Here is a 17246-nt window from a genome sequence, read left to right as displayed (position 1 = left end):
GGTCTCTTTGTGTCAGAACCCTTCGACTTTTCTATAACATAGAAAAGACAAAGTGTTCTGGCATGCAGAGCAATACCAGTTCGCTTCTTTTCTACTTTTTTTGCTGGTGAATTGTATCTTCGTCTCCGAACAGCTCTAACGTTCGCTACTACTTCTTTCTAACTAATTCTATAAATGGACAACAGAAGGCAGCACCAGTCAAGAGATAGGTAGTGGGACATCCGTACCTTGCTCTCGTATGATATTAGTCCAGTTTTAGAGCGAAAACCTGTGCCAAGCACAGCTACTATATTCCCCGCTCTAAAATTTGCGTTCAGTAAGGACAAGGATGTATTTTACCTCTTCCATTCCTCAATTTTTCTGATTTTATTATTGTTTTTATTTAAATACAAAAGCTTTCGGTTTAATCGTTGTTAAAGACCTTTAATTACTTTCTTTCGTTTTAGAATAATAAAGAGATTTTTTTCCGTAAAATGTTTTTCGCATTTTTACAGTCTTTTCTTTTCGGATTTTTGTGTTGCTAAATTTTACCTCTGGTCTTTATTTTAATACTTAATTTCTTAAATGGCTCAAATGGCTCTGAGCACTATAGGACTTAACAGCTGAGGTCATCAGTCCCCTAGAACTTAGAACTACTTAAACCTAACTAACCTAAGGACATCGCACACATCCATGCCCGAGGCAGGATTCTAACTTGCGACCGTAGCAGTCACGTGGTTCTAGACTGAAGCGCCTAGAACCGCTTGGCCACTCCGGCCAGCCTTAATTTCTTAAATTAGGTTTATTTTTCAAATATTTTTTAATCATGAAGGTTATTGTTTGAAATGTATATTTAAACATCTATGGGAGTTAGCGGTTTAAAATAAATAACACTATCATATTCATTTGTTTTAAAAACATTTTAATTATTATTAGACAATACAACAAATAATTTAGAAGGAAGTACCATGTTTAACAACAAATACTGTAATTTAGGACTTGACTTTGGAGAATAGCTCACTTGGAGCTGTGTGCGAGAGCATTGATTCGTTCTGTAATAGATTCTCGCTCTATCTGAGCGTTTTGAATGGCCCCCTCAAGTTTTGCCTTCTCCTCTTTAAGTTCTCTTATTTCTGTGTCAACAATCTTCCTTTTAGTCACATGATCCTTTTTCCTGGATGACTCGTCGTTTCGATTTTTGAGGTCTTCAGCATATCGATCTCGTGAGTTTCTTACAGAGTGTATAAGGGACTTTGCTATAGGCACTCCTTGGACTCTACCGTGTGTCTTGACTGCGCCGTACACCAGTCTTCTGCTCACTACAGATTGTTCCCTCATATTCTCAAAGAGGCACTCTTTGTTCACCAAGAATCCTCACTCCGCAGCTGCTTGACCGTGCGACAAAGTGACCACGATTTCCATTGCCTCTGCAGCTCGTGGCACGTTGCATTCTGGTTCTTGAGACATTTCATCCAGAACTCATCCAGCCGTTGCTCCTTTTTGTTGAATGTTTCGAATTTTGTTTTGCAGTTATTCTTTACAACAGAAGTGTATTGCGCTTCTGCTTTATCGGCACAGCCACTGTCCATCCAATTGCTCTCCACCAAAACCTGTAGAAAGGAATGAAATCGTTTGGGACCAGCCTCCCTGCACGCTATTGTGGGATCAAAGCAGCTTACAGCTTTTGTCAACCTAAAGTGCAGGGGAGATTTCTCCATCAACTTTGACACGAGCTTGATCATTCCTCGTCTGCATTCGTTCCGGAACTTAGCGATTCAAGGGCTGTGAGAGACCTGCACTTTCTGAACTCATTCTTGACGGCGAACCCAATCTTGACGTTGTTCACACCCAAAAGATTGGATTCTTTGTCCAAATTAACTGACGGCGAGATCTTCGTCGCCTGGACAAATTGTGTCATCGTTGTCTCCATTATCTCTGTCAAAGCAGTGTGGAGGAATGGTGCTAGCAGCCAATTGGATTGGAAATCCTTTAGGAAAGGTGTCAAGTCTCCAGCAAGAGTCTTGGAAAAGGCAATTTTCGGACCAAGTAGCTTGTCCTTGAGGTGATCCTCCACTACTTTATAGCTGGCACATTTTGGTTTGTTTTTTTCTTCCAGTTTTTCAACAAGTATTCGCGAAAACGGAAGCGTTACTAGAGCTCGCTCAGCAAGTTCCACATTCTCCAGCCATCGGATCGCGCAAAACTTTAAGCGAAACAGTTCCGATTCCATTGTCGAAATATACAGAGCTCTTCTGGCAGGGGCATTCATCAAAAGATTGTACAAGGCACATAAAAACTGAATTATCATCCACTGTGTTTCCTGAATTGCGAACTTAAAGGCGCCGTGAACAACGCGAAGCCCACATGCTCCAATTTCTAGTAAAACGGCGTCTACTGCTTCAATTTCTTTCAAAAATTTTTAAGTTCCCTTAAGAATGCGAAGTTGACGTTAGGGCCGTCCATCGACACTTGTAAAAGTTTTTTCATTGCTTCGCTGGGAATTTTTTTCTTGAAGGACTCTAGTAGCTTAGCTGCCGTCGAATTGCCTAGAAAAGCGGATGCGTAGTAAAGGGTGCACACTAGATTTTTTTTTAATGTCCCAATAACGCACTAAAATGTCCATCTGGATTCTTTTGCACACCTTGTTCAAGGATTCGTCAAAACAAACAACAATCCTTCATGCGTTTACAAGGTCAGATTTAATTTCAGACTCAAAGAAGGGAGCTAGTCCATATTGCACGATATAACCGATTTTGTCCTTTTGTAAACGCATGCTCTTGGCCACTTCACTGTCAGGGAACATTGCGGGGAAAAGCAACACGTCGTTTGCAGAACTACGCAGTGACTTGTGTGAAACTATGCACTCCAAACACCACAGTATTTCCGCCTTTGTTACTTTGTCCTTTTTGTCATCCGATCAATTCCTCTCAGTTTATCCCTGGGTTTTGACATTGCAGTGAGATCCTTCTGCAGAGGCACAACAACTCTCTAGCGGCCAACGCCACTTGTCCCAGCTGAATCCGCAGATGTGGTAGTGGAAGTAGAATCTGTCTGCTGGGTTGAAGTGGTCGCTGTCGGTGGGATGTAGACGTACAAACTTGCTGTGCTTCTCATGGCAGATGCTGTCGCGACATGCTTCTTGGATTTTGTCATGTGACTTGTAACAGCTGATCTTCCCATAGTACGGATGTTAATGAGGGTCCCTGGACATAATCCACATTTAGCACTATAAAGGTCTGTGGGTACATTCACCAACCAATCCTTGAATACTGGATCTGAAAGCCAGCTATCCTGAAAACCAATTGACATGGCGCAGTCGTATTGATTGTTGGTGGGCAACCTTTATTGGGGAAAGAGGAACGATGGATGTAAATAAGGCTGCGCCTCATTACTATGCATAATGAAATACGACACAATGTGTGTTACCTACGTTGTCAGTTTATAAAACTTTGCCTCGCACTTGCGCAGAACTGAATTCAACAGGTGAGCCGAGCACATGGACTACTGACAGACTGTGATTTGAAAAGCGAGCGAGGCAAGTGTGGCAACAATATCTCTGCCAAGCCACAATCAGCGTTAATTATGATATTATTAGTAGTACTGTGTTTGTTGACCCTTTAAGAAACTATGAGTGACAAGACTTATCAACCAGTCTTACTCCAGTAATCTGTTGCAAGTTTCTAGCTAATTTTACATGTACAGTACAGCACCTCAATTATAAAGACAAAAGATATTAAGGCCACCGCACTCATCGACCAAAGTTCTGAAGGCTTCGCCACCTTTTCGTTCCAGCTTATTCCTTATGAGGCTCCTCTCTCTCTCTCTATCGGCTGCTATTGGTTACTTACTCTCGTCTTCCATCCACGATTTCTAAGTTATGAAGTCTGCCGGTTACGAACGACTTGGCCTCCCAGTTACTTTACAGCTGAGGTGCTCTACTATATGTAAAATTTCCGAAGTGCTTTAGGACTTGGTAGACCTTCTGTTGTACATATACTGATTTTAATTTAAAGTCTAGATTCTGTACCAGTGAACATATTGATTTACTTGTAGAGGAACGATTTACCCACTTAATTTTAAAATATGGTTTTACTTGACATCCAGTACATTGATAATGTCGCTTTTTGTATATCCCTCAGTACCTAGAAACGTAATAAACGCTGTTCAGCTGTTATTGTTGTCTTCACCTTATGTTTTCTTGGTGTTCTTTGACGTATTTGCAAGCCCCCTCTCCATATTTTTCTGCTAATCAAGTCTGCAGTAAAGGAAACACTCTGGATGATAAATCAGTTTGTACATGCCTTGTAAAACCTATTTAAGGATTTCCATTCTGGAGTAGCTCTGTATATTTGGACCACGGGGTCGGAACGGGTGCCCTTGAAGTTTTGCATGATCCGATGACTGGAGAACTTGAGTGCGCTCTAGTAACTGCTTCTGTATTTGCAAATGTTTATTGCAACGATAGAGCACAAAAACAACCCGAAACGTGCTAGCTACACGGTAGTCTATGATCGTCTGAAGAACATGCTACTCGGCTCAATAAATTCGTATTTCAAGACTCTTGCTCCAGACTTTTCTCCTTTAATTATTGACCAACTTACGTAATGTTTTTGTTTACCAATTACTTGCCAGCTAGCATTTTCCTGTGATACTGTCTCGACGTTTTTTTTCTCTTTACATATACCAAGTTATATTTTTTGGCATCGGATTTATAAACGGCAATTGTTTTATTTGTATTTAATCACAGTAACAGCGGCTGTATTATTATGGCGTTTCACGGTGTTGGGATTTTGAGCAGGCATGTAACGATGTTAGCTGCTGAAAGCGATGGCTCGTCTTTCATGTGATAGATTGCTGGGTTGGTCACCTCACCTCACCTTGCCTCACCTCACCATCTCAGCTCGCAGCGATGTCTCTTCCCACTTCATCCAGTCACTGGATCGCTTTGCATTGACCAGCTGACGCTGTGGTGACTGCTCTTATTATGTCCCATCCTTCATTGCCACTCCAGTCCCGGTCAGGCAGAACGCAGAATGCTCTCAAAGATCCCTAGACCTTGCTGTGAGTGCTCACAGCCTTACGCCAGTGGGTGTTTAAATGTTGTACAGTGTATTCGGAGTTTCGAATAAAAACAATGTAAACGTTGTTGCATCACTCTGCTAGAAAACATGACACCGACTACAGCTAAGTATAAACTTCACTTTGTAAAGGTTCTCCTGAATCGCTGCAGCCATGATCACGAAATAAAAATTAAACAAATTGTGTTATTGGAAAACGATTTATGGAAAGGTTAGGGGTTTTATACTTCCGAGCACTTTAGGAAACAAAATCCAGAAAAAAACAATGCGTTTTGGAAAGATCTTTGATTCACATCGCCATTTGAACTGCATGTCTGTGTAATACGAAAGTATATGTACGAAATACATCAAATACAGCAGTTTAGTTTCTGAAGCATTCTTAGGTTCCTGCCTAACCCATGCCCTCTGAGAAAAAACAGCAAAACATTGAAACTTCCTGGCAGATTAAAACTGTGTGCCCGACCGAGACTCGAACTCGGGATACCGGGCGTGAGTCGTGCTTCGGTAGCTCAGTTGGTAGAGCATTTGCCCGCGAAAGGCAAAGTTCCCGAGTTCGAGTCTCGGTCGGGCACACAGTTTTAATCTGCCAGGAAGTTTCATATCAGCGCACGCTCCGCTGCAGAGTGAAAATCTCATTCAGCAAAACATTGTTAATGCCCAATATTATATGTGAAAGTTCAGCTTTTCGTGAAGATATAGTGTACTTACATTACTTTAGCTTCTTAACAGTGATGCTGCTAGTGGTTGAGTACATAACATGTCTTATGCACTGAACGAGGCCAACAAGAAAGATAGGCCGCAGCGCGTGGGTCAAGAAGAACGGCCTGAGCTCGCTCGTTCCCTTAACTCAGCAAGAAAAATGCGTATCTAAATCTTTTAACTCACAACCGGGTGTGTGCATACTAACAAGAATTGCATCTTGTACTGGAATCTGTTATTATGAAGTCTTACTGATTACTGTTCATACAACAAAATTTAAAATCAATTCTCGATAGAAATGGTATAACCGCTCGTTTATAGCATTTAGTCTCTTCTTCGTAACAGTTCTCCTTTCGTAGAAAATGTGGTGCCTTACGCAACTGATAATCATTTTGGCATGATTTTAATTGCCAAATTAGAGCCTGTTAGTAGGCCTACGGACTTCCTATCATTGTAGGACTAATAATAGTGGATTCCAATAGACGATGCAATTCTCATTCGTACATACACATTTAGTTACGAGTTAACCGGTGTAGAAACGCACTTTGCTGAGTTGAGCGAGCTTGGTCGACCTTTGTAATGCATGTCCCGCGGCCTGTCTTTCTTGTAGGCACCGTGCTCTGAATAACTGCCTTCATTGTTCAAATGTTCAAATGTGTGTGAAATCTTATGGGACTTAACTGCTAAGGTCATCAGTCCCTAAGCTTACACACCACTTAATCTAAATTATCCTAAGGACAAACATACACACCCATGCCCGAGGGAGGATTTGAACCTCCGCCGGGACCAGCCGCTGGCGTCATTCGCTAGCGAGATCACGTGACATGAACTATGACTGGCTGAAAAAAGTGCATCGCTCAATGCAATCTCTATTTTAAAGCTTCGGAAGCTACCGTGCTGTAACTTGTGGAATTTGTGTATATACTTTCGCAATACGAAAATAAACTCTGTCCGTATTGTCTCGCATCAAACATCTTTCCAAACGCATTGTTTTTCCTGTTTCCTAAAGTGCTGGGACGTCCTTTGCTGGTATAAGACCTTCACGATTCAAAGGACTGATAGGTTTTACAGATCCGAGGGAAAGTATACTGTTGCTTAACACGGATGTATTTTCACCCGATTTATACGTAATTTCATCTGGGAGAAATTGTGTTTTTAACCGGGAAATCTGGGAATTTTTTTTTCTTGTCCACATAGACACCTTGATTATGCTTTCATTAGCGACCTTCCAAATGAGACAAGAGTCATGAAGTTTTAATTATTATTGTGAAAAAATAAAGTTACCTAATAAAGTTTTCATTTCTTTGCAGATAGATGTTTTCGAAATCCCAGTGCCACTGTACTGTGACATGCCTTTAGAGTGTCGAAACAAAATGGCACAGCTACAGTTACCACATTTGGAATGCAAAAATGAGGACACTTTATTTTAAGATGAAAGTACAGGCACTTCCATATTTTAAATTTATTACAAAAATAAATAATAAAAATAAAAATATTACACACATCACTAAAGCACCAAAGGAACTGGATAGGCATGTGTACTCAAATACAGATATATGTAAACAGGCAGAATACGATGCTGCTGCTATATAAGACGACAAGTGTCTGGTGCAGTTGTTAGATCGGTTACTGCTGCCACAATGACAGGTTATCAAGATTTAAGCGACTTTGAACGTGCTAACAATGGGACACAGAATCTCTAAGGTAGCAATAAGTGGGAATTTTCCCATATGACCATTTCACAAGTGTAGCGTGAATATCAGGCATCCAGCAAAACATCAAACCTTCGACATCATTGCAGTCGGAAAAAGATCCTGCAAGAATGGGAGCAGCTACGAATGAAGAGAATCGTTCAACATGATAGAAGTGGAACCATTCTGCAAATTGCTGCAGATTTCAGTGGCGGGCCATCAATAAGTGCAAGTGTGCAAACTATTCAATGAAACATCGTGAATATTGGCTTTTGGAGCCAAAGACCCACTTGTGTACACTTGATGACTGCACAACACAAAGCTTTACACCTCATCTGGGCCTGTCAACACCGACATTGGACCGTTGATGACTGGAAACATGTTACCTGGTCAGACGAGTCTCATTTCAAATTGTATTGAGCGGATGGACGTGTATGGGTGTGGAGACAACCTGATGAATCCACGGACCCTGCATATCAGCAGCAGACTGTGCCAAGTCCAGCAGGACAATGTGACGCCCCACACATTCAGAAATGCTACAGAGTGGCTCCAGGAACACTCTTCTGAGGATAAACACTTGCGCTGGCCACCAAATTCTCCAGACATAAACATTATTGAGCATATCTGGGATGCCTTGCAACGTGCTCTTTAGAAGGGATCTCCACCCCTTTGTACCCTTATGGATTTATGGACAGCCCTGCAGGATTTATGATGTCAATTCCCTCCAGCACTACTTCAGGTGCTACTTCGAGTCCATGCCATGACGTGTTGCGACACTTATGCGTGGTTGCGTGGTGCCCTACACGATATTAGGCAGGTGTACCAGTTTCTTTGGCTCTTCAGTGTACCTACACTACCTGACATCCGTGTTCTGTGTGTATTTTTCATTGGATCAAATTTTTTTAAAGTTCCCTTTGTTGCCAAAAAATATTTAAAAAAGTTTTTGCAATTCAAATGTCTAAAATTATGTTTCACTACTGCAATCCCTGTTAAGAGTTCCTCTGTCAGTCTATTTCTTTTCATTGTCCATTGTGCGTGTCGAAAGCTCAACCAGCTTTCAACACAACTCCGTTATGACCTGGCACTTTAAAGAAGACCTGCCCAATTTTAATTACTTCACTAAACTGTTCTTCACTATTATGCCAATCAGTATTATTTCTTCTAGCTTGGCTCAGATTTTCCAGACTTTTTTAAATCCTAAAGTTGATCAAAGCAATTTGCATTATCAATTTCAACATTTTTATCCAACAAAAATTTGATAGATTCTTCCAAGTAAATCCATGATACATCTGCAAAATCAAACCACTTAAAACAAAATTCAGTAAACTGTTGCATCCACATATTTAGTTATTCTTAAGGTCCATCATAGAGGATTCCTACATTGCACTTAAAGTGCTTCACCTCTGATGCATCATTGTAACTTCGTTTTTCATCTGAACCAGTGATTCTGTCACACTCGGAGATTAAAATTGTAATTTTTTTTCTGTGTTGAAGAGCATCCCAAGGGGAATCTAGTATATGCGTCACATCAATAAGAGAGTTTCCTTGGTTTTTCCAAGCTAATATAATTATGAAAAATGCCAACTAAAGACTGGATATACCACAAGTGTATCTCATCATTAGAACCCATAAAAGAATTTTTGAAAATTGTTGGAGTTTTATTTTGGGGTAGGAGGAAGGATTTCAGAGCACGAAATGTCTCGATATGTCCCTAAATAGTTGGGTATAGTGACAACCATCATGTCTTGCTATGTCTGAGAACTCACAAAATTTCTTTAGCAACTCACCACTGACAGTACGTATTGAAAAGTGGTTATGTATTTTCATCATTTAACCTTGTAAGTCAATTTCAAGGAGGTCAGTTCCATGCTGAATGCAGTTCTTAAGGACATGAGCAGAACACCGTACTCCAAGCAATACCTTGTAAAGTGTCTTGGAGGCTAGAAAAAACATTTTTACCATCACCTCTTTTAATACTGCCGAACATTGTGTTACAGTTACCTGCAGCAAACTTCACACCTTCTGCATGGTGTCTGTTCTTTCATACACCACACATTCATATAATTGATTCTCCTAGATGGGCAATGCATCCATCTTCTTGATTGCAATTGCACAAGTATGTCCGATGTGCTGCGGGAATCTCAGAGTAGCAAGATTGGAGGAAAGGGACAGAGACTTGCGGATAGGTGGTGCTTTGTTGGAATGTGTGTCAGCCGTGAGGTGTGCCGTGTTAGTCCACACAGTTGCAATAACACTGTCTCCTGGATGGCTCAGTGGTCAACGCATCTATCTAGTAAGCAGGAGATCCTGGGTTCAAATCCTGGTGCGGGACACATTTCCACTTGTTGCCGCTGACTCTGCATAATGTCCCAATGCAGCTGACATCAGTAATCCCTTTCCTTTCCTTCCCTTTCCTTTCCTTTCTCCATCCCCCTCCCCCTCCATAAATTTACATAACTATATTTCTTTGTCTTCAGGTGGACTTCCGAGATGCTGGTGCCATTATATGATATTAATACTTAGGTCCCTGGGCAACAAACCATACATTCTGCTCTCCATTGTTCTGTACTGGGACAAAAGCGTGTATATTTTTCTCAGAGTTTATCCGTAAATGTGTGTGTCCTCTTCAGCATGATGAGAAATTATAAAATTATCTTAAACAACAGCGAAACAAAGAATGATCAGAATGAATTGTTCAGTAATATAAAAATATCTTAACTTACAAAATAAAACACTATGTCTATGCCATAGGTTATATTTTGAAAATCATGAAACTTACCCATTAAGATGGCTTGCTGGGAAAGGCCATTAAGGTGACTTACTAGGAAAGGAATATGTAATGTGAATTCATCTGGCTGTGTCTTCTTTACAATTTCACTAAAAACACATGTATCACACAAAACCAGTTACTATTAAGAGAAAACTATCACAGATAAGGAACTTGGGCATCAGAGCTATATCTCTAAGCTAAAACGATTGAGAGCCTGTATACCAAAGAGCATTTCTACAACTCTATGATATTTCTTATATCATTAGAAATATGCCTAAGGGTGTGTGCTGCTGTGTTATTGCTGATAAATGGAGCAGTCTCTAATTTCAGTAATATAATGATTTCAGTGTCACAAAAATTGCTTAATGGGAATAACAGTTTTTGCAGTTGTGTATGTATGTATCGAGAATGTATTTTGCACACTACAGTGATTGTTCCAGTAACAAGAAAGCAACAGTGTTCATTGCAAACCACACTACATTTTCATTATGTTATATTGAGGTAGTTAGCTAAATAAGCACCTTCAAAACATGTCAAATGTTATTCCATTTATAGTGCAGAGGGGATTTTGTGTGTTAGTGCCATATGTCAAAAACTGCAACAAACTAAATAAATACTAACAAGTAGTGTAAATCTGTGATTTCCCTCAGGTGCTGGCAACAGGTCTCAGTGGCTTGTACTCACGCCTGCCACGTAAATTGCTGGTTGCAACTGATGACTGGCATCGTCTAACGCCTGACGATGTTGATGCCTTGCCAGAGCTGTCGGCATTCCTCAATTCAGTTGAATTCTGTAATGCTGTTGTACAAGTTGCTCACCCAACAGTAGGAGCACAGCTCCTTGAATTCTTACAGCAAGGTTTCCTTGTACCTGTTCTAGGTCCTGCATTATTACAGGTAAGGGTTGCTTGAACCCAGCTGTAATTTATATGGCTGGGCTCAGAGTAAGGATTACATTTTACTGAAATTGATGATCCTGCTGTAGCTTACATTTATATCTTTTGACAATTATTTAATTTCTTGTATCTCTTTTTTTAAGTGATCTGAAATAGTCAAAATAAATATGGAAAGAACTGCGTGATATCCAGAAGTGTTCGATGAAAAAAACTTAATATAGTGTATAAGATGAGATTTAATGTCATCAATACTGCTGGAACAAAGAACAAAAACTATGTATAAGATTGAATGTATGGGCATTTGTATACAGAAAAAGAGTTTGGAAACCACATGTTACAGATATCCTAAAAGACTTAAATTGTACTCCTTCTACCATTAATACCTTCTGTACTTAATTTGGGGGCAAAAATTCATAAAATTTGCATACACAGCATATTTTTATTCATTAATATCATACAGAATAATTTTCTATATAAGTTCTCATGCACACACACTATTTGTTGTGCAGCAATCTGCAGTAAGGATCAAATTTGGTACATTTTCTTAAATTTCCAATAGACAACCTTTGAATTGACAATGTATAATAACTCTCACAATTCATTCACTTCATTGTGAAGTTTGTCTTTAGCAAATAGCCGATTATTTTATAAACAATAAAAAAATTATATATCACTTGGAGTAAAAATCATCTCTATGATTTATAACTTCAACTTTCTAATGCCATTCCTTTTTGAAGGTATCAGATGAAAATTGCCATCCAGTTTAAAAATAAACTGTAGAACTTGAAAACTTACTATTAAGCCTGCTCTATTAAGTATAGAAATTTCTTCACTGATAAGTAACACACTTATGTACACTAATAAGTCGGATGCACATTATTAAAACAACTTTTTCAAAGAAAAAGAGATTTTTAGATAAAAAACTAAAACTTATACTTACATTATCTTACAAATGAACTAGCACTTCTGTAATAGAACAAATCTGTAATTACCAAAATTTGGCACTAATTCAAATCATGTTTTGTACTACATCCTGGTCACTTCATGCAAATGAAGAATTATGGAATGAGCCCTCATCAACTCTGGATATTTCAATATCAGATCCAACCTCTCCAAAAATAGCATTCATTTCCACTAGAATTATGTTATTGTCAGAATTCCCCTTGCTCAAATGAAACTTATTAGTTAGTGAGGTCTGATCCCTTTTGGGTGTCAACACAAGATGTTTGAAAGCTATAGAAGTCAGTATGCCACTTCAGCCACTGAAAATAAGCATACAACAATTATCTTTCGATATTTCTTAATGCTCACAATACAGAGATTCTAAAACTGTTGCCCAGATTTTTTTTGCGTGGGGGGGGGGGGGGGGGGGGCGCAAACCTGAAAATGGTCTCTCATTCAGATCGTAACTGGCATATTGTTGACAAATTTTACCCAATCACGTCACACTTGACACTAAGATTGACATTACTGTGATAGTCCAAATAGCAAATTATGAGACAGTGAAGATGTATGTTGATTTCCCCACTGAATTACAGGGTATGATAGACAGTAAACATAATTTTAAGTATGAATTGGCATCAATTTCACTTGAGGAATAAATAGAGAAATGTTTCAATGAATGTGAACCATAGAATGATTAACAACTAATTTTCAGTTATATATTTAGAATATTTTGCATGTTCAAGGTTAAGTAACGGCTGAAGTCTTTACCATGAATAGAGTGTTGCAGATGTGAATACTGAATACTCCCTGTTGGTTAGGCCATAAATTTATTTCCATGTATAAATTTTGACAAATTGTAACAGTTCATTTCCAGAATTCATAAAATTTATTCCTGCATTCATATTTGACAAAAATAATTGTTTATTAGAAAGGAGAATTATGTGTGAAAGTAAAATCATTCATTACTAAAATATCAATATATCCTGAGCAATAAATAGATAATGGGATGTGGTCTGACCACCACCACCACCACCACCACCACCACCACCACCTCTACTGTACAGAGTATGTATTGAATAGTGGATAGACATAATGAAAAGTGATGTGGACACGTCTGGTACTGTTTCCTTGCCTTCATTAAGCCTAATTTGATTTTGGAGGGCCATCTTTGTACCATTCTATAAGCTACACATGCACTATGGGTTGTCAATTGGCAAGCACCTGTGAAACTTATTTAATCTTGGTTAGGTGTACGTTTTAAAAGCACTAGAGTTTCTGAGCTGTGGTTGGTTAGTACCAGTAGTTTTTTTATTATTGGAACCTTTGGGGATGCCACGTCTATCATTGCTCTGTGCTGCGGAGGAAAATTGTGTGTCATAGGGAATGGGGAATTTTGGCTTAATTGCTCAGATCTCAAAGATAAAATAAAAACCATACTTGAAGCGTACTATATGCTAGTGAATGGATGATGCCTACCTCATCTGAAATGCTTGCTTTCAACAATTAAAACATATATAGTTCTACAAAATGATCAAAAATTTGTTTCCTCCCTTGATACCTTCTCGGTTCCTCTGCATCCTAGAATACTTTTAATGTGAGTAGATATCAGGAAATAGATGCTGTGGGTTGAAATTCAAGTGAGGTTTGATATATACCACTTGCAGTATGGTGTCACCATGTCTGGGGATTGTTGGAAAGTGCCTAGTTTGGTTCTTTTAGACATGTAGGTGAAATGGAACAAACTGTGGGGGCAGAAGAGAATCACTAATACTCTTAGGGAGGGCACTTGAGCAGCTAATAACGGTCTCTACTAGGGTCAGAATAACATATTACTTGTGACCAAAGGCACAAAAATGCATGAAAATTGGTGTTCCAGAAATTCAGAAGAGAGGAGACTAAGACATGAGCCAGGAATTTATTTTTGTGAGTCTGATCTGAACCATTATTTGCACTTTTTTTTCCTTCCCCCCCCCCCCTCCCACCCACCCACCCACCCCACCCCACCCCACCCTTCCTGCTGGGCTTTGCTGCTATACTTAATGAGACATTGAGTGGTATGTGCCTCACTGCCTGACACATTTACTAATTGGCGAAGTGAATAATGCTATCTGCAAACACCATGGGGAGAGAACTATCCTTTTTCAGTGAAGCTGACAACTCCAAGCCCATGAAACATTTATAACATATGTACGTCCTTATTATGTAATGGCATTCACAGGCATACAACAGCTTGAACTAGATGGTGGAGGAGTGGACTGCATGTACTAATTTTAAATATTCTGCTGAGAAATCGGTATGAGTTATCTTTAACTGACTGTTTCGTATTTTTATTCATTCAGAAATCACGATGAGAGACATGATTTTAAATTTCAGAAACCCGCTGAGATTTCTGTGCATCTTGCAATGGGAAGCTTACCTGGTTGCCACATCTTAGACATCTGTAAACTTGGATCCTAAAAGTTCTCCATATTTTAAAACCACTTTGGCTTCTTCTCGCAAAGTTATTCTAGGTTTAACATATTAAAAAAAGAAAATATTCTCTGCACAATGTTTAAACCATATTTGATTGTATTACAGGCAAGTACCACAATTTTATTACATTGTATGGGTGTAAACAATGGGACAGGACCTTCATGGTTGCTCAGCAATTTTCCTTGAGCATGTTTTCAGGTGCTGCCTGTTAGAGCCACTCATAGTGCAGAATTAAATGTATTGTGAAGAGTTAGCAACAGATTAGGTGTGACAGGCAAACTTTTTCTTGTTTGCTCAATTTCCTTGTGCCCTCCACATGCAGGGAAACTGATTGCGATGACTTACGATTCTCTTCTTCTGCTACAAAAATAAGAGATGGCATTCTGTTAGATATAATTTCACATTGGAATCGAGAGAAATAGAGAAAGTGGCTTAGCAGCTACACTACTGCTCATTAATTTCAATACTCCCTGGTATTTCAGATTTATAACACAAATCAAATGTTATTTCTCACAAAATATAATTATATTAACTTCCACATATATAATACAATCACAATCATTATATTTTACTTTCATCAGAGCACCCTCCTTTGGATTTAATGACCGCCTCACAAACTTGAGGCATGCAGTCAATCAGTTTTTGTAGGTATCTTGAATCTGTACAATTCTACACACCGTTAACGGTATTCCAGAAATGTTCCTTGCTGGATATATTAACTTCCCTTATATGTCTGTCCACTTCATCCCCGACTATTTCAGTGGGATTACAATCGGAGCTTTGGGACGGCCATACCATATCATTCAGTACTTTCTGTTTTTCCTTTGATGTAATGTAGTTCGTACAGTATGTGGACCGATGTTTTGGGTCATTATCCTGGTGTGAGGTGAACCCTTTCTCTATTAAGCGCAATCCACTTTGTATTGCATCATACTGGAGTATGCGTTGGTACTGCTTCTGATCCATACATCCTTCTATTTTCACAGTGTCGCCAACTCTATCCCTGGCAAAACATCCCCAAACTGTAATAGAACCTCCGCTACGTTTAACTGTAGGTAGAACACACTGCTGGGCTACCCTTTCCCTACAAATTGGCAAACAAATATTCTACTTCTGGTTCCAAAAATCTTGTATTTTTATTTATCGGCGCATAACACCTTTGTCCACTCTTCCAGTGTCCAATTGTAATGTTTTCTAGCCCATTAAAGTCTCTTCTGTTTATCTATGGGTCTAAGAAGGAGTTTTCTTGCAGTCACACATCCTTTCAAGCTGGCTTCAGTCAGTCTCCTTTTTTACTGTTGGAACAGATATTGTTGTCCTGTTCATTTCTATCAATTCTGCATGAATTGGGGGCACTGTTTTGAATCTATTTCTCTTACTGGTAATTCTGATATATTTATCATCACTTTTAGTTGTTTTAAGAGGTCGTCCTGGTCACGGTATGTCCTTATATCTAACTGCTGTCTTCTGGCAGTGAAGAGTGTATTGCACTCCCCCCTATAGACACACTACACTGTTTCACAATTTGGCGAATAGATAAACCTGCTTGGCTAAGTGCTACAACTGCAGCACATTTTTCTATGGATATCTCCACTCATGGAGCCGTATTAGCGATGCACACACTGCAGTGTCACAAAGGAACTGACGTGCAGGAACCACATTTTATATTTCGTAGCAGTGCTTGCCATTCGCTATGGACATCACATCACTACAGGGAACAACACAGGTGCACCAAATGTGGTGTCTGTTGGCAAACAGGTAAATAAACATGTCAGATAGGTACATAATGCTTATGTACACAACATTGTTTGTTGGATACTGTTGTATCTCGATGACCACAAATAAAAATCATGACGTGTACAACTGTTGTACTATTTCTTTGCTTCCTCAATCGTACCCATGGTTTTAGACCTTATCTACAGAGAACTAGATGTCATTTATAGGGTGTATTGAAATTAATGAGCAGTAGTGTATTTTGCCTTCTGGCTGTTTGCCTGTTTTCCAGTGGAAATAACCAAAAGTTATATGCAGTATGAACTGTCCATCTATCGCATTCTTAGTTCTGATTTTAGAGATAGAGGTCACTGTCACTGTGTCCTATCTGTATGAAGTAGAAGAACCCACTTGTTACTGATGCCTGTGAAATTTGCATTTCAGTACATAATATTCTAATGGAATACTAGAGAGTGATCTGTGTTTTATTATTTTGTGATTTTCTGAGACTTTTGGCTATACTTTGCAGTTGAAACAATTACTGTATTGGAGAGTGGCTGGTTCATTCATTTTTAGTTTAGTGGTCAGATAGCCATGCATATCTCGTGCAGTATTTTTGTCTGTTCTGTAACAAATTCTGTACTTATTCTATAAAAGTTAGAAGAACTAACCTAAGTTTTTAATGTTTTGTGTGTGTTTTAGGGAGGTATTTTATACATATTTGCTTTACTGTGTATATGTTTAACTTTTATTCATTCTGAATCATACTTTTCTCTCAAGTATTTTAATATGGGCAGTAGAGACCCAAATTTTTGATGTTCAGATATACTGGAGTTGTCATCATCATAACTTGGTAGTAAAACGTATATGTTGATACTGTGTTCTTTAATTTAGGATGAGTAAGTTTACTGTGGTATTAGTTTTGGTGTAGTGTGCAGAAAAGCCACAGTTGTACTTTTTTGCAATAAAATGCTGCCATTTCTTTGTCTCTGTAAATGGATGTA

General features: G+C 39.0%; 1 protein-coding gene across 2 annotated transcripts in view; it reads left to right on the top strand.

The window, feature by feature from the left end:
- LOC124623162 (FHIP family protein AGAP011705-like) overlaps positions 1-17246 on the top strand; it is a 238587-nt gene that overhangs the window by 91929 nt on the left and 129412 nt on the right. Inside the window, exon 6 of one of the 2 annotated variants that reach the window (XM_047148962.1) lies at positions 10868-11113. In XM_047148962.1, coding sequence (XP_047004918.1) covers positions 10868-11113 — 246 coding nt within the window. Of the gene's footprint in view, positions 1-10867; positions 11120-17246 lie in introns of both variants that reach the window. The other variant, XM_047148961.1, reaches the window with a different exon arrangement.

This window comes from Schistocerca americana, chromosome 7, assembly GCF_021461395.2.
Source record: "Schistocerca americana isolate TAMUIC-IGC-003095 chromosome 7, iqSchAmer2.1, whole genome shotgun sequence".
Taxonomy (NCBI): domain Eukaryota; kingdom Metazoa; phylum Arthropoda; class Insecta; order Orthoptera; family Acrididae; genus Schistocerca; species Schistocerca americana.
Note: the sequence above shows the minus strand (reverse complement) of the source record. Positions and strands in the feature narration are given on the sequence as shown.